Source organism: Lathamus discolor, chromosome 3 (assembly GCF_037157495.1).
Source record: "Lathamus discolor isolate bLatDis1 chromosome 3, bLatDis1.hap1, whole genome shotgun sequence".
Lineage (NCBI taxonomy): Eukaryota > Metazoa > Chordata > Aves > Psittaciformes > Psittacidae > Lathamus > Lathamus discolor.
The window spans coordinates 105,138,429-105,157,591 of NC_088886.1; the positions used below are offsets into that span (position 1 = coordinate 105,138,429).

A 19,163-nucleotide genomic window follows, 5' to 3' on the forward strand; every position below is an offset into this window, starting at 1 on the left:
AACAATGGAACTATGAAGCAGTTTCTTACATTTTGATCAGTGAATTTAGTACCCTAAATAGGAAATGCACTCTTCTAACAGAACATGTATGAAGAATAGCAAATTATGGGGTCCAATGAAGTCAGTCCATGTGTCCCTACTAATTGAAGTTGGAGTGAAACAGCAAATGGTTTTCTGTAGAGGCAGTTTAGTTTCATAAGCACAGAATATCTTTTTTTTTTAATCATAATTATCTCATTTAAAAACTTGATAGAAATCTGGTGTGAAGCATTCCCAGAAGTTTTTTTGCGAGATCTCAAAACTAAGTCTGCTGTCATGTGTCATTACTACAAGTTGCCAGTCTAACCTCAACTGTTCTGCATTTCTCACTGCCTTTTAAATCATAGAATGATAGAATAGTTAGTGTTGGAAAGGACCTTAAGATCATCTACTTCCAGCCCCCCTGCCATGGGCAGGGACATCTCACTCTAAACAATACCAACCAAGGCTTCGTCCAACCTGGCCTTGAATACTGCCACGTTGGAGCATTCACAGCTTCCCTGGGCAACCCATTCCAGTGCCTCACCACCCTAACAGGAAAGAATTTCCTCCTTATATCCAATCTAAACTTCCCCTGTGTAAGTTTTAACCCATTACCCCTTGTCCTGTCACTACAGTCCCTAATAAAGAGTCCCTCCCCAGCATCCTTACAGCCCCCCTTCAGATACTGGAAGGCTGCTATGAGGTCTCCACACAGCCTTCTCTTCTCCAGGCTGAACAGCCCCAACTTTCTCAGCCTGTCTTCATATGGGAGGTGCTCCAGTCCCCTGATCATCCTCGTGGCCCTCCTCTGGACTTGTTCCAGCAGTTCCATGTCCTTTTTACGTTGAGGACACCAGAACTGCACACAATACTCCAAGTGAGGTCTCACAAGAGCAAAGTAGAGGGGCAGGAACACCTCCTTTGACTTGCTGGTCATGCTCCTTTTGAGGCAGCCCAGGATACGGTTGGCTTTCTGGGCTGCAAGCGCACACTGCCGGCCCGTGTTCATTTTCTCATCGACCAGCACCCCAAGTCCTTCTCTGCAGGGCTGTTCTGAATCTCTTCTCTGCCCAGCCTGTAGCTGTGTCTGGGATTGCTCCAACCCAAGTGTAGGACCTTGCACTTGTCATGGTTAAACTTCATGAGGTTGGCATTAGCCCACCTCACAAGCGTGTCGAGGTCCCTCTGGATGGCATCCCTTCCCTCCAGCGTATCAACCGCACCACACAGCCTGGTGTCACTGGCAAACTTGCTGAGGGTACACTCAATCCCACTGTCCATGTCACTGACAAAGATGTTGAACAAGACTGGTCCCAACACCGATCCCTGAGGGATACCACTCGTTACTGGTCTCCAGCCAGACATTGAGCCATTGACCACAACTCTTTCTGTGTGGCCATCCAGCCAGCTCTTTATCCATCGAGTGGTCCACCTATCAAATTGATGTCTCTCCAGTTAGAGACAAGGATGTCATGTGGGACAGTGTCGAATGCTTTGCACAAGTCCAGGTAGATGACATCAACTGCTCTACCCCTATCCATCGGTTCAGTAGCCCCAACATAGAAGGCCACCAGATTGGTGAGGCAGGATTTCCCCTTAGTGAAGCCATGCTGGCTGTGGCCAAGCAGAATTGTAAATGTTTACAGAATTGTAAATTTATTTGGATCCTGATTACATTTTCTTTATTTTCTTACAGCTTTTTCCTACTAGAAGCATTATAGGAACAGGTCTAACAAACTTATGCCTCCATTTCCAAATACACTGATTTAACTTCTTGCAGCACAGTATTTTGCTAATGCATAAGAGGAACTGTAGGTGCATATGTACGAGGTAAACAAGTGTAGGAGGGAAAGGGCACTAAATTAATTACAGAAGATATTTTAACTTAAGGAGAAACAGGATAAAGAAGAAATCACAAATACTTAAGATACCCATTTGCTGAATATTACAAACTCAGTAAATCAATATGAGCAGATAAGAGTAAAGTCTATGACACAAAGATTGCTGACAATTAACACTTTATCCTCTGTCAGTAAAAAGTTCTGAACAAGCAGGGCAGGGCAAAAATGCTACCACAGGTACCAAACCTTGCCTAAAACTGGGCACATCACTGCAGAACAATCTTATGAGTAGAGACAGCAAGGTAGAGACACCAAGGTAGAGGCACCAAGAGAACTAACACACCCATTACAACTACAAAACAAATAAAACCATATCAAATCTCAAATATTTGTTTCCAAACTAAGATACTCCACATAAACTAGTGAAGACATGTTAGAAGCATGTAATTTGCTTTAAAAATAACATCTTTGCATTAATAATTTTCCTCAATAACTAGTCACCATGAAAAAAACACTCATGTCTACAGATTTTACACCAGCACGTGAGAGAATACAGAACCTTGGAAGAAACATGCCCTTAAATAGAGTCCAAAAGACCAAGAGGAATCCAGCTTCCGTCTAAGCAACAGTAAGTAGTTCACTACAAGTTCTATATTTGCCCACAGAAGTTGTAGATGCCCCATAACTGGAAATGTTCAAGGCCAGGACAGATGGGACCTTGATCATGCTGAACTAGTGGAAGGTGTCCCTGCCCATGGCAGCAGGGTTGTAACTAGCTGATCTTTAAGGTCCCTTACAATGTACTCAGATGCCCAAGAGCTGTGTAGCTGATGCTCTGTCATTAAAGGTTCACTCACCTCCCCTACTTCCAGATGGTTTCTTCAGAACAGTGTAGGGCTGTAGTTGGCAAAAAATGGCTTAAATTACGAACTCTTACAGGCAACAGGTAACTGGGTAAGGGAAGAGGAATGCCTGAACTCTCAAGCTCAAGCCTGGTACTAGCCAGCTGCAACTGGTATGTGCTGGTTTTAAATTCTGTTAACATCTCAACTAAACAAAGATGACATCCTGAATCATACAACTAATAAAGAAATATAAAAGGCATGTGAAAAATGACAAGGTGCTTGGTGACAGCCAGCATGGCTTCACTAATCACAGAATCACAGAATCCCAAGGGTTGGAAGGGACCTAAAAAGATCATCTAGTCCAACCCCCCTGCAAGAGCAGGGTAACCTACAGTACATCACACAGGAACTTGTCCAGGCGGGCCTTGAATATCTCCAGTGTAGGAGACTCCACAACCCCCCTGGGCAACCTGTTCCAGTGCTCTGTCACTCTTACAGTAAAGAAGTTCTTCCTGATGTTAATGTGGAACTTCCTATGCTCCAGTTTACACCCATTGCCCCTTGTCCTATCACTGGATATCACTGAAAAAAGCCTAGCTCCATCATCCTGACACCCACCCTTTACATATTTGTAAACATTGATGAGGTCACCCCTCAGTCTCCTCTTCTCCAAGCTAAAGAGACCCAGCTCCCTCAGCCTCTCCTCATAAGGGAGATGTTCCACTCCCTTACCATCTTTGTGGCTCTGCGCTGGACTCCTTCAAGCAATTCCCTGTCCTTCTTGAACAGAGGGGCCCAGAACTGGACGCAATATTCCAGATGCGGCCTCACCAAGGCTGAGTAGAGGGGGAGGAGAACCTCTCTTGACCTACTAACCACTCCCTTTCTAATGCACCCTAAGATGCCTTTTGCCTTCTTGGCCACAAGAGCACATTGCTGGCTCATGGTCATCCTCCTATCCACCAGGACCCCCAGGTCCCTTTCCCCTTCGCTACTTTCCAGCAGGTCAACCCCCAACCTGTACTGGTACATGGGGTTGTTCTTCCCCAGATGCAAGACTCTACACTTGCCCTTGTTGAATTTCATCAAGTTTCTCCCCGCCCAACTCTCCAGCCTGTCCAGGTCTCGCTGAATGGCAGCACAGCCTTCTGGTGTGTCAGCCACTCCTCCCAGTTTTGTGTCATCAGCGAACTTGCTGAGGGTGCACTCAGTTCCCTCATCCAGGTCATTGATGAAAATATTAAACAGCACCGGTCCCAGCACCGACCCCTGAGGGACTCCACTAGTCACAGACCTCCAGCTAGATTCTGCGCCATTGACCACAACTCTCTGCCTTCTTCCTTTCAACCAGTTCTCGATCCACCTCACTACTTGATCGTCAAGCCCACACTTCCTTAGCTTATCTGTGAGGATGCTGTGGGAGACAGTATCAAATGCCTTACTGAAATCAAGAAAAACTACATCTACCGCTCTACCATCATCCCTCCACCTAGTCACTTCCTCATAGAAGGCTATAAGGTTGGTCATACATGACTTCCCCCTCATAAAACCATGTTGGCTGTTCTTAATGACCCCCTCATCCTTGATATGCCTAGTGATGGAGTCAAGAATAAGTTGTTCCATCACCTTTCCAGGGATGGAGGTAAGGCTGACCGGTCTATAATTACCCGGGTCCTCCTTCTTGCCCTTCTTATAGATTGGTGTGACCTTTGCCATCCGCCAATCCTCAGGCACCTCGCCCGTTTCCCACGACTTACCAAAGATGATGGAAAGTGGCCTAGCAATGACCTCCGCCAGCTCCCTCAGCACCCGTGGGTGCATTCCATCCGGACCCATCGATTTACAGATGTCCAGTTTGCATAGCTGATCCCTAACCCAATCCTCATCTACCAAAGCAAACTCCTCCTTTGTCCTGACTCCTTCTGGGGCTATAGAAATCCGGGGCCCTCGGGGAGAGTCTGCAGGAGTAAAGACAGAGGCAAAGAAGGCATTCAGCACCTCTGCCTTCTTTATATCCTCTGTCTCCAGGGTACCCACTTCGTTCAGCAGTGGGCCTATATTGCCTCTTGTTTTAGTTTTATTTGCTATGTATTTGAAGAAGCCCTTTCTATTGTCTTTAACCCGACTAGCAAGATTGAGTTCCAAGGAGGCCTTAGCTGTCCTAATTGCCTCCCTACATCCTCTAACAACTGTCCTATATTCCTCCCAAGCGGCCAGCCCCTCCTTCCATAATCCATAGATTCTCCTTTTCCACTTGAGTTTGCCCAGCAGCTCCTTGTTTAACCACGCCGGTCTCTAATGGGAAATCCTGCCTGACAAATCTGGGGGCCTTCTATGATGGGCCTACATAACCGATGGACAGGAGTACAGCAGTTGATGTCATCTACCTGGACTTACGCAAAGCGTTTGACACTGTCCCACACGACATCCTTGTCTCTAAACTGGAGAGACATCAGTTTGATAGGTGGACCACTCGGCAGATAAAAACTGGCTGGATGGCCGCATGCAAAGAGTTTTCTCAAGAAAATTCTCCCAACCAAAAGCTAGCTGACATGAACAGATATAATTCTTCCTTCATCAGAACATATTCTAGCAGCCTTTTAGTACTTTATTCTATTCCCTATTACTAATTTAAACATTAAATATTCTTAAAATTAATTTCTCATGAAGCATTCATGAAATTTCAGGAAAAAAAGACATTCTGTGTTTTGTGTTGGATCTAACATACATGCCTAGCTTATTTTGTTTATTGTACAAAATATTTGCTAATAGTCTTATTTGAGAAATAAAAAAAAATAACCCATGGTCAGAGTTCAGAGCCAAGCATCTCCATTTTAAATACAGTATGGTGTAATTAAATGTAAAAGGAAAAAAAAGGCTTTTCTTCAGGGTTTGCCAACTCTATATCTGCCTTTTCCCTACTGCAACATAGGAAGTTTTCCTGGTCAAATCTGCAGAACTCCCAAGACTCCAAGGCATTTTCTGTAGGTGGTGGTTTTATTGCTGATTTTTTGGTTATGTATTTGGGTGTTGGTTTTTGGTGGAGTTCTTTTGCTGTTATTGTTTTCCATTTCAATTCAATCATTTCAGATTTTAATCCAAAACACGTGGTTCCTGGCAAGAAATAGATTTTTCAGAGCACAGAAAAAAACATTTTTTACTCTGAAGATTTAAAAATATTGTGGAGTTCTAAATACAGTTATAGTTCTATCTATCTACAGTTTAGTTCTATCTAAAATTTCTCCATTCCAAACTCCAATTGACATGACCTGCAGGGATCTTCAGAGATAATTATTTTCCCTGTGGAGGATTTTTAAATGATACAGCATAATCTGATTTACTGAAAAATGCAGAAGCTTTTTTCAACTATTTCTTACTTAGGTAAAATGCTTTCACAGGGAATAATCCTTATCTAAGCAAGCAGCAAATCCTGCACAATGAACACACCATTAATAGCAACATGATCTTATCATGTGCATACTACAGTCTCTGTTTGGACAGATCTATAATCAACTATTTCACCCCTGGTTTACCTCGAGGTTTAAAAAAAAAAAAAAAATCGGGGGGGGGGGGGGGGGGGTACCAGAACCAGTAACAGGTTAAATCAAATAGAATGGGATGTGAACCACAGAACTGTAAGAGTTATAAAAAATGACACTGAAACTGGGCATTTCAAGAGAGAACACTGATCTGTGATATTTTCAGAATACCACATTTCCTTGATTAAAGTTTCTCTTCCCCTCTTCTCCCCCAGTCTTGCATTTACTCAACAAGCATAAAATGGACTTCTCCAGCTTATAATTGAATAATTACTAATATTTGCTCTTCACCTTCTATTTCAACTACATTTAGCCTGCAAACACACAAAAGGATAAGAATATTTAGGGCACTGTGTAAACGACAGTATTCTTCAAAGAACTAATGATCTTGAAATTATGCAGCCTCAAGTCTGAAACACTCAAATCAGATTCACACAAATCAGTAAAATCTTTGCTCTGAACAGATGTTAACTACAGAAGTTTTTACATCTCTATAATTCTAAATGTTACAAATACAGAGTGAATACACATTTTATAATGTATTAAGTACCAAAAATTTATTCGTATCTGTGCTGTTTTTCATTCATTTGCTTAAGACATGCTTTTGAATTGATAATAATGAGAAGAATTCATAATAACATTTGCATACACAAAATCCAAATAAAATGGTAATAATATTTCACTTTAAAGGTCAAAATATGTTGCTTTCTAAGTGTAAAAATACTCCCAATTTGCCTATTATGTTACACTGTTCATTCAATCAGGTGTAATTTCAGAAACAGAGCAGCATGTTTCTTCAATTGACATTCCTACAGCTTTTTAAAACTCCCCAAATTATTTACAATTCCTATGTTAATCACTAATAAAAAATAAACAAATTAACTGAGTATTTGCCCTTGATTTATCATTTGGTCTCCATTTACTCACTAAGCTGTGTGAAGAGAATGTGAAGTTAGACTGAAGGAGCATGACTACCTGTGCTGTGTGACAAAAATACAGTGTATGCTCAGTGCACTGTAATGGGAATTAATTGAAAAAGCCATACCTGTGGACATAAAGTCTCAATGTGATTAGCTGCCATTTGGACAATTTTCATTCCATCTTCATTTGTTGATAACGAACAAGCAAGATTAGCAACCTTAAATAAACAAACAAACAGTTTTGTAAGTATTCATCCCCAGACTCTGAAACTTGCCAAAAATACATCTCTGCCAGAAAGACTTAACTACTTGGGGAACTTAATTTGTCAAAGAATGTATCTGAACAAGAAAATACAGGAGAAGAAGGCTGGGGGTGGGACAGCTGTACAAAGGTGTGACAGTAATGAGGAATCTCGTGACCTCTCCCCAATTTAGGTTCAGCACATAATAGCTTCAGAGTGGTGTTTAGATAATATCACGAAATTTCAAAGATCCTAAGGCTTCAGCTAGACTGCTTGTGATCAAGACTCTTTAATTTTTCAGACCACTTCAAACGATGTCTAGATTTATTTTTTTTTTTTTTTACCTTACTCTTAAGACCTTCAAGATCATTTGCCTTGATTTGTTGTAATGAAAACAGATTGATTTATGCCCTGCACTATCCATAGGTCATTATTCCAATTAGTGGCACGGTTTTCTGCTGTAATAGTCATATCAGCATAACTTGCACTAAAAACATCTAAGGGAACCTGAAATTTGAAGAAATTAAGGGAAAAAGAGCACTCACTGCAGCTCACTGCAACTCAGCATCAACAGGCTGAAACAGACAGGCTTGACAAAGGTACAAGAGGGGTTGGGATACTGACATCAGTCATTTTTTTCATCCTACTCAAGTCATGTAATGCCCTTACATAAACTACTACACACTTGGTAGTCTTCACAGCCTTCACTGAAGCAGCTGCATTACATATATATCACTCCAATGTTAATGTAGATCAAGAGCTGCCTGAGAAATAGACCTCTGTTGTGCTGTAGATACTAACAGAGATATAGATATGCATAGTTAATGCTGCAAAATATGAGCAAGTCTACTAGCATTTTACAACTAATAGTCAATGATGATCTATTACCAAAGGATTTATTATTCTTACATAATTGATAATAATAATTACAGGGAGTTAGTGTATAGTCAAATTACTTTTCCTGTCCAAAATTCAGAAAAGATTACATAAGACACTTCCTGAAAAGGATGAAGACTAGAACGCATGGCCTTCCATGTTACACCTGTGCCTACTTATAAATACGTTATGAACCTATCCCTGGTATTCTAATACAACTCACTGGTTGCTCTCAAAGCACAAGTAGCAAATTAAGGATGTAAGCATTAGGAATTCATGTTAAGCCACTTTACAATGACAAACGGAGATCTATTATTTAAACTGCATGTCTTTGAAAAACCAATATTCAAAGAAAGCTACTTTAGAAAACAAACATTTATCGTGTTACACTTTTTCTGGTTATTTGGTTATTTTCATAGAGCAGAGTGCTATACCAACAGTGAATTTAATCTTTTGCCTTTTATTTTGATCGACATTAGAAAATTTTTTGTTTCCATTAGAAAAAAAATAGAATTTTCTTCTCCCAGCATCTGTCACACTTTTCTACACATAGCTTATGCATAAATAAAAGGGTTCTCTGTCAATCTCAGTAGGTGATCAGGCTAACAGCTCTTCCACCCAAAAGACAATCCAAGCAGTCATAAGCATGGTCGCCACCATCAGTACACACGCTGTTAGTATTTTCCTCACCAGCTCCTGAAAAGATCTCCTAAATGCAAATCCAAAACACAGTAATCCAAATAAATCAAATGGGAAGAGTCAAATGGGAATGTGGCTGTCCTGACATCTCTTTCAAAGCTGTAATGTTACTACTAAGGATAAGAAGCTGTTTCATCACTACTAAAGGCCCATAACCCATAAGAAAAGTCAAGCCCTAGCTGTAAGAAGATCTATCATCTAACTTTCCTTAAAGTATCATGTACATCTTGAAATGTTCCTCAAATAGCAAAAACCCTTTATTACACCTCTCCCGTAAGCATTGTAAGCTCCATCACATTTCTTTTGTATCCTCCAAGAGAGTTACTAGCTTTCTTTAAAGGGACCTGAAGTCCAAGTACACTGCAACTTCAAAAATAAGTAAAATTTTAAAATGAAGAGCCAGTGATTCCTCTCAGTCTGAAAATCATTCTCTTTCTGAAGAGTAGCGTTTCTCAGGACTGGTCTGATTGAAATCAGCCCCAACATAACTTTAAAAACAAACAAATTTTTCAACTTTTTTTTTTTTAACCACATGAAAAAGCTTATTTGTTCACCTTGCACTACTCAGTGCAACAGACCTATTTGCAATCATTCTCTTCAACCATTTCCAAGATACTATGAAAGCAGTAACACAGCTCTTCCTTGAAAACATTAAGAACAGTGAACAAACCAGGATTTTTAACAACATGAATTAATACACTAAATAAGGTGCAGTGGGAAGAGCAAAACTTTGAACCAAGCCTGTAAGTGCACTGTGTAGTGTCGACAGTAGACAAAATACTCTATTAGTTTGATGGGGTTTTTAGATTATTTGATGCCCATTTTGAAGAGTAAGACCTGTGCATACTAGATGCGATCAATAATTAGGAAAAAAAAAAAAAAGACAACCCCCAGCTAATCATATTCCTCTATTCCTCTCACACATTACATTATATGGAATGTGCATGTATATCTAGGGGAGTGCACAACTGGAACAGATATTATCTGAAAATGTGTGCATTAACTTCTCCAATTCCTACTCTTTATCTATCAAAAGTAAAAGAAAGTAGTATATAGAGGCTGTTTGAGATATATTATCTATGAACAAGCTTGCACAATTCTCAAAAATTCTGGAGATGGAAGGCTTTTTACCTTGACTACGATCACACAAATGCACTCACACTACATATCATAATATCTTCTCCCTTAGTGGAAGATACACGCATTAAGAAGCCTTCAGCTTCTTTCATCCTCAGATTTCCAGATGCTTTCCACTGGACATAACAAAGCTAAAGGGAAAAAAACATATAGAAAAAAAAAAAAAAAAGAAATCTCGGAGATCCACCAGCTGCTCTCAGTGGATCTGCGGTAAGGTGTGCCAAGAAAGATTCTTCAGAAAGGTATGATAATTTGCAGCAGCCAATGCCCTAAAGCCATATATGGCTGGAGGTGATGAAGATAATGTAATACCCTTCCTGTAGGCAAAAGAAAAATGCTCCCAAACCATTAAGGGCCACAGGACAAGTGGAAATTCACCTGCAAAGTGAATCTGCCTCTTCACTGTCAGAGGAACAAGAGGTGTTACCATATTCATTCTGCTGAAAAGAAAGAGGAAAGCACAATACTGTTGGTAAGAGTCCTTGAGAGAGACATTCCAATTGTGACTCAAGGATGTACGAGAGTGGTTTAAGAATGAGCTGAGGTTCAGAGTTAAGTCCAAGGTGAAAACACATGTGCAAAGCGAGATTTTTAGAGAGGAAGAGTAAAAGCACTACATTGCCTCACCACCTGTTTCTTTCTCAGGTAAGAACAGTTTTATTGGTCTAGTACTGTGTCGTGGTTTAAGTCCAGCCAGTAACTCAGAACCACGTAGCTCACTCTCTCACTCCCTGCTCTTCCTCACCTCTGTTCCTGGAGGGATGGGGAGGAGAATCGAAAGAATGTAACCCCCTCGGGTTGAGATAAGAACAGTCCAGTAACTAACGTGTAACACAAAACCACTACTGCTACCACCAATAATAATGATAAGGGAAATCACAGGGGAGAAGAATACAACCGCTCACCACCCGCCAACCAATACCCACACGAACCCTTCCAGGTAACTGCCCCAGTTTATATACTGGGCATGACGTGCTGTGGTATGGAATACCTCTTTGCTCAGTTTGGATCAGGCGCCCAGTCTCTGCTTCCTCCCGGCTCCCCGTCCTCCCTGGCAGAGCATGAGACTCACAAAGTCCTTGGTCAGAGTAAACATTACATAGCAACAACTAAAAACATTGGTGTTATCAGCGCTGTTCCCAGGATGAAAGTCAAAACACAGCACTGCACCAGCTACTAAGGAGAAAAATGACTGCTACTGCTGAACACAGGACATACTGTTTGCCCACACTGCAAACTAAGGATTAAATGAACACCAAGGGATTTTTTTTTTTTTTTTCAGTCAAATTTACTGCACTAACACCCAAAAATGAGTATTTTCTTGGGAACAGTCTGCCAATTACCTAAATCCCTCTTACGTACATTGTACAAAATGAAGTAACATGTTATTAGGACATGGAACTGTTAAAGGACACGGAACTGTCAAATGACATGGAACTGCTAAATGACACAGAACTATTGGAACAACTCCAGAGGAGGGCCATGATGATGATCAGGGGACTGGAGCACCTCCCGTATGAAGATAGGCTGAGGAAGTTGGGGCTGTTCAACCTGGAGAAGAGAAGGCTGCGTGGGGACCTCATAGCAGCCTTCCAGTATCTGAAGGGGGGCTATAGGGATGCTGGGGAGGGACTATTCATTAGGGACTGTAGTGACAGGACAAGGGGTAATAGGTTCAAACTTAAACAGGGGAAGTTTAGATTGGATATAAGGAAGAAATTATTTCCTGTTAGGGTGGTGAGGCACTTGTATCGGTTGCCCAGGGAGGTTGTGAATGCTCCCTCCGTGGTGGTGTTCAAGGCCAGGTTGGACAGAGCCTTGGGTGGCATGGTTTAGTGTGAGGTGTCCCTGTCCATGGCAGGGGGGTCGGAACTCGATCATCTTAAGGTCCCTTCCAACCCTAACTATTCTAAGATTTTATGATTAAGATGTTTTGCCCCTCGCTCCACCAAGAAGTGCTTAGTATCTTGCCAGTTTTTTCTGGACTCCTAACTCAATTATACTATAAATCTCTTGTGTTTCCCCTTCCTGGTGAAGACTTCCTATTCTTCATAACTAAAACTTCCTGTCAAGGAAACCCAACCACAACCCCAGCATGGCCAAGTCCATCACTAAACCATGTCACTGAGGGTCTCATCTGCATGGTTTTTGAAAACTTCCCTGGCCATGTAATAAACATCAGAACCAAGCACAAGTACTTTTTTCTCTTGAGAACTGTAATCTGATAAACAGTAAATTTAATGTTGTCATGGCTTAAGGCCAGCCATGCAGCTCGTTCTATCAATCCTACCCCCCTTCCTCCTCCCTGCTCCCAGAGGGATGGGGAGAAGAATCATAGAATCATAGAATAGTTAGGGTTGGAAAGGACCTCAAGATCATCTAGTTCCAACCCCCCTGCCATGGACAGGGACACCTCACACTAAACCATCTCACCCAAGGCTTCATCCAACCTGGCCTTGAACACTGCCAGGGATGGAGCACTCACAACCTCCCTGGGCAACCCATTCCAGTGCCTCACCACCCTAACAGGAAAGAATTTCCTCCTTATATCCAATCTAAACTTCCCCTGTTTAAGTTTTAACCTGTTACCCCTTGTCCTGTCACTACAGCCCCTGATGAAGAGACCCTCTCCAGCATCCCTATAGGCCCCCTTAGGTACTGGAAGGCTGCTATGAGGTCTCCACGCAGTCTTCTCTTCTCCAGGCTGAACAGCCCCAACTTCCTCAGCCTGTCTTCATACGGGAGGTGCTCCAGTCCCCTGATCATCCTCCTGGCCCTCCTCTGGACTTGTTCCAGCAGTTCCATGTCCTTTTTACATTGAGGACACCAAAACTGCACACAATACTCCAGGTGAGGTCTCACAAGAGCAGAGTAGAGGGGCAGGATCACCTCCTTTGACCTGCTGGTCACGCTGCTTTTGATGCAGCCCAGGATACGGTTGGCTTTCTGGGCTGTGAGCGCACACTGCCAGCCCATGTTCATTTTCTCATCGACCAGCACCCCCAAGTCCTTCTCTGCAGGGCTGCTCTGAATCTCTTCTTTGCCCAATCTGTAGCCGTGCCTGGGATTGCTACGACCCAGGTGTAGGACCTTGCACTTGTCATGGTTGAACTTCATAAGGCTGGCATCAGCCCACCTTACAAGCATGTCAAGGTCCCTCGGGATAGCATCCCTTCCCTCCAGCATATCAACCGGACCACACAGCTTGGTGTCATCGGCAAACTTGCTGAGGGCACACTCAATCCCTCTGTCCACGTCAGTGATGTAGATGTTAAACAAGACCGGCCCCAACACCGATCCCTGAGGGACACCACTCGTTACCAGTCTCCAGCGGGACATCAAGCCATTGACTACAACTCTTTGTGTGCAGCCATCCAGCGAGTTCTTTATCCAGTGAGTGGTCCATCCATCAAATTGATATCTCTCCAATTTAGAGAGAAGGATGTTGCGCAGGACAGTGTCAAACGCTTTGCACAAGTCCAGGTAGATGACATCAACTGCTTTACCCTAGTCCATCAGTTCTGTAGCCCCATCATAGAAAGCTACCAGATTGGTCAGGCAAATTGAAAGAATGTAACTCCCAGAGGTTGAGATAAGAACAGTCCAGTAACTAAGGTATAACACAAACCACTGCTGCTACTACCAATAATAATAATGATAAGGGAAATAACAAGGGAAGAGAATACAACCGCTCACCACCTGCCGACCGATACCCAGCCTGACCCTGGCAGTGAACTAGCCCTTCTGGGTAACTGCCCCCAGTTCTACATTCTGGGCATGACCTGCTGTGGTATGGAATACCTTTGTGGCTAGTTTGGGTCAGGTGTCCTGTCTCTGCTTCCTCCCAGCTTCCCCTCCTCCCTGGCAGAGCATGAATAAGCATTACTTAGCAACAACTAAAAACATTGGTGTTATCAGCGCTGTTCCCAGGATGAAAGTCAAAAACACAGCACTGCACCAGCTACTAAGAAGCAGAAAAATGACTGCTACTGCTGAACCCAGGACAAATGTGTATATGAATCTACCAAGTCACTGACATGATGACTTTAATGCAGGAAATTAAAAAGGCTGAAACCGAGATGAGGACCTTGCTTTGCCAAATGTTTCGAAGAAGGCAAAGCCTCAAAGACCTTGTGATCCATCAAACTTTAACTGCCCAAGAGATGGGCACCAAATACAAACAAAAGAATTAGGAAGGGGAAGAGCACGGGGGAAAGAACGATGGCATAGGGATGATACACATCATACTACAACACAGACACAAATGCAATAAAGCAATCCATTAAGGTAGAAATTAATCCTGACTAATCACTGTTCAGAAGATATTTCATTTGTAGGAGCAGCTGAATACTGAACTGATGAGTAACATTTTATTTTTCAGCATTACAGCAGCCAACATGGCTTTTGATATAAATTATATACTCTCTGAAAATTGATTTTAACTGTTAGTCTGCTCTCCTCCAATTATAAATGAAAAAACATACTTATATATTCTTTGCTTCTAATTTTGTGGTATACTAAATTATCTTCTACAAGTTTATTATGTATTCTTAGCTTCGATCCCTAGCTCTACTCATGAAGCCTTAAAAAGTCTTTTGAGAAAAATTACTTTTCATATAAAAAAACTGCCATGGAAAAACTAAAAGGTCAGCAGTAAATAATAACTCTGTATTTTTAAGAAAAAGGCTACACTGATGTATGTATGTATGTCTTCTAGTTGTTGCTGCATTTTTATATGAATTTATTATTACTACGTACAATTTTATGAGCTTAATAAAACTTACACAGACTGGAATATTTGTTTAGAGTGAAAAACCATATTCCTTTATACTGAAAACTTACCCCCAAGTGTGCAATAAAGTAGTATCACAATATTGCTTGGTTTTCAACCCATTTACCCATTTTCTATAGTAAAACTTAACTTCTTTCCAGATCAAGTAAAATTGTGACACTGAGCTATTTATAAGCTGTTTCCAAAGTTTATAGGTTATTTCTGCATTGCTTGTAAAATGTTTTTAGGGTACTTCAGATCAAAATCTACACTATTACTTTATTTTTTATTACTCATCAGTTTTGTGGGAATACTTACAAGCTATACTAAAAATATACTTAATATATATTATGTTGCTTTCCATGTCTTTTTGATTCTGGAAACTGCTAATTTAGCTACTGTGGGGGACTATGTATCTGCAAACCTCTACCTGTTACATTTCGCTTAATTTTACATGTCTCTCTCCTCCATTTTTCTGCAGAATTAACTCTAGTCTGTTAATGCAGCAATCACTACTTTGACAAAATTAGCTCTACCTTGTACATGTGAGGCTTATCGCTGCCCCTGTTCAACTGCAACCATCTACCTTGTTAACATGAAGAAACTCCTCAGGGTATTCTAGAACTTTAATGTTTCCTATGATGTTATTTGTCAAGCATGCTAAAGATTCTATTCCCATAATTAATTAATAAAGGATATTTGAATACCAATGGACTAGTTATCTCTTTTTTTTTTTTTTTTTAATACAACAGAAATCTAGAACAACCCACTTCAAGCTATTTATTTCAAGTTTCATGTGCTTAGATAAGTCCTATCTCACACAAGTTCATTTAGGAGATTGCTTTGATAAACTGGCCCTCAATCAAATTAAAAATGGAAAAAAGCATAAACACAACACCACCATACTCTGAGGCAAAGATCACACATGTGTAAGGGAGAATTCTACACAGTAACATTTCACAAACCATTTCCTTTTTGGTAAAGCTGTCAGGCCTGATCCAGAGCCTCATTAATCTTTCTCTCACTGCTTTGCATCACAGTAAGACCACTGAAGAACTAAGCTAAAGATTCCCTCTCCAGACCTCAGAGTGTACAGCCCTAGTTACAACCAGAAAGATTACATTGTATCTCAACTGCATTTGTGCCCTGCAAGCCAAGTTAGCTGAAGAGTCCACTAAACAGTAACAGTCCATAGGTGTGATATGTGTCTCACTGAAAGTTTCTCAAAAAAGGCACCATCTGCAAGAGCACTAGACTTAATCCACTGGAATAATCACAAAGTGGCCTTTGATATGCCAAGATGATAGGTCCTTCTTTAGCACCATTTGCTGAAATGTTAGCAATAGAGGGCTTTCCAGCAGTACCACACAAGTACAGAAATACAGAGGAAACTATGTGAAAAGGAGACTAGGACAAGCAAAGAATTGACTGAAATGCAACAGTTTTACTCCTTACCTCTTTCTTCATGCAGACAGAAAAAAAAATGTCAATATAAAGGCAAAAAGAATATTTTACCAGTACACACAGATGTTACATACTGTATTAAACTGGAAGAGAGCATGGTTTTCGAAAGGAGAAAGTGACATTCCAACTCCATAAGCATGTAACTAATAATCAATCTTCTGATATTCCTTCTCTCAGCCTGACAACAAACATTGCAAATAAAACATCAGTTCACCATGGAGCGAGGGAAACGGGCCATCAGCCATGCACAGAATCAGCCAATTCCTTCAAATATGTAAGAGGGGGAGCTGTCAAAACTTAATGCCAGAATATACAGTCCTTGAGGGGATTGGGCACCACACACAGAGAAATGCTTCTGAACAGTGAGCTGGACTCAACTGTCTGACACTGACCTTTTGGACACCCATATCTATCACCAATGAAAGCCTGGAAGGATCAGGGTGGATCAACCACTTCTCAAAACAAATGTATAATCTCATATTCTGAATATCCCATATATTAATGTTTTTTATCGTAAATGTTTCAGGGTAAAATTTCCAAACATCTTTTTTCTTCTGCATGTGCATTTCTTTTTCTTCTTCCCTCTCTGCATGAAACCCTCTATCTCCTGGCACCTAAATAACAATGAGGCATATAGTAAAATGCTCATTAGAATACTCAAGATTTCAGGCCCTTCCCTGTATAAAACAAAGGTAAGCTCCAAACATATCCAGGAATACACCCTTACTTATTTTCTTACTACTCATTATTCCAATATTCTATGAAACAATATCCATTACCCTTGCTTTACAGATTTTTCTGTTAGACTAAACAACATATGGCTTTGTCATCTACAAACACCTAAGCATACTTGGGTGACCTTTGTTTCTCTTAGCCACATCTTAGACTCTTTCTAAAATGTCTTAGAAACACTTCTGTTGCCATAAATATCCACCTCTTTGCCTCTGACTGGATAACTGAGATGGAAAACACTCCCAGCAGATGCAGTGTAGTTCCTCCAACGTGCATATAACCTATATTATTAAATCAGTGTGAGCTAAGATGACTCTCCGTCTGCTAACAAAATGAAACCACAGAGCTCTCACTTAGCGCTTAATAAATAATAACAGAGCAGGAGAGGAAACACGCTTCTTTTTAGCAGTATAATCACATAGTCTGAATGCTAGAAATTCTTTCATTTCAATGTAAATGTTTTAAATTTCTTGAAGTAGGACACCTGACAAATAAAACATTACATGATTAGTTTTGAATGAGGGAAAATAAAATTAAAAAAATAATAAAAAATCGCAGTTCAAGTAACAGTTCTTTAAAAAGCTCAAAATAGAAGCAAAATGTCAAAATAGACATTTATCCTTTTACAAAAAGAGTTATGCTCTAAGCACGTTGTTTTGATTCAACACCTGGATTCATTATACACACTACAGATTTACTTTCTTATAAATAAAAGGTCAATCATAGTGATCATAAATTAATCTCTGGAAAGTTATAAAGAACAACCATTCAAAAATGTAATAGACATTGTATCACAAATACTTTTCAAGAAATCACTGGGTGGGAGGGGGGGAAGAGACTCTAACAACCCACCAACAAATCCACAGATAATCAAAGATAATGAAAAATCAGTGCAATAGAACATACTTTCAGAATTTAATCCATCTTGAGACTAGCCCTTCACAGAACTTTTGCCTCCATAGAAAGTATGGACACTCATTTTACACCTAACATTAGTACCAAGCACCTGCTTTGGCAATACTTAAAGTATATAGCAGTGTAAGTTTCTGAAATATGTACTTTTTGCACTAAAAAGCAGTTACTGGATATTCCAGTTTGTTTCCAATGACCATTACTATTAACTATGGGTACAGAATTACGGATGTGTGCTGCTTGAGCACTTAAAATCAAATGTAGGATGAGAATAGAAGAGTCAACAATACGGCATTGAGGATTAGCTACAACTGAATAAAGTATGGCCCATTACCTAGAATCATCAATGAACTCTTCAGCAACAAAAGAATGTTTTCTTCCTCATAGTTGGAAGGAAACAGAACAGGGAGATACAAGTGTACACACTCAATAATACAAATTAAATTCACTGTATTACCAGAAATAAAGCAGCTCACATCAGCCATACAAACTTTGACACTAATTTTCACACATCCACCACTAGTAATACCTACTTTATTTTCTGCAGGACACAATACTGCGTTACAAATTGTATGTGACAAATTCACAAACAATGAAACTGTGTGTCCTCTAAAAACTACTACAGAATTCAGCACATGTAACTTCTTTTTTAAAAAGAAAAAAAATGTTATCAAACAAAATTTCATTATGATAGGTTGCCCTTTTGTCCACAGAGCGAAGAGTGAAAAGGCTACCTTACGTACTCAAAACTGCAATCAGTGAGGCAACTCTGCACTTCCATGCAAACTCCTGAACTGTTCAATGATGCCAACAACCAAAGGAGTACTAAAACATACCAATGCACAGAACACAATTTTAATTTCACTTTATTTGTAAAAATCCCAAATATTATTGCTATCTTAGACTATGGTTTGCACCAAATGTTGTCACTAACTTTCCAGAAACTCACCTCCTACATTAATTGTACCAGATCATTACTGCAAAAATAAATGGAAAAAACCATTCAACCATGTACACCAGCATATGTGATCAGGACACTGGAACAACACACTATCAATGAACACAGTATTTGCTAACTTATTATTAATGGTACAGTGGTACTATGATGAAAATTCAAATTAAAACATAGATTAAATATGTAAAAAAAAAAAGGGGGGGGGAATA

The 19,163-nt window shown here is 40.4% G+C and overlaps 1 protein-coding gene across 2 annotated transcripts in view; it reads right to left on the reverse strand.

Moving 5' to 3' along the window:
• The window catches only part of CTNNA3 (catenin alpha 3), a 505,620-nt gene that overhangs the window by 166,768 nt on the left and 319,689 nt on the right, over positions 1 to 19,163 (reverse strand). For both annotated transcript variants that reach the window (XM_065670947.1, XM_065670948.1), the window contains one exon: positions 7,292 to 7,384. In XM_065670947.1, coding sequence (XP_065527019.1) covers positions 7,292 to 7,384 — 93 coding nt within the window. The remainder of the gene's footprint in view (positions 1 to 7,291; positions 7,385 to 19,163) is intronic.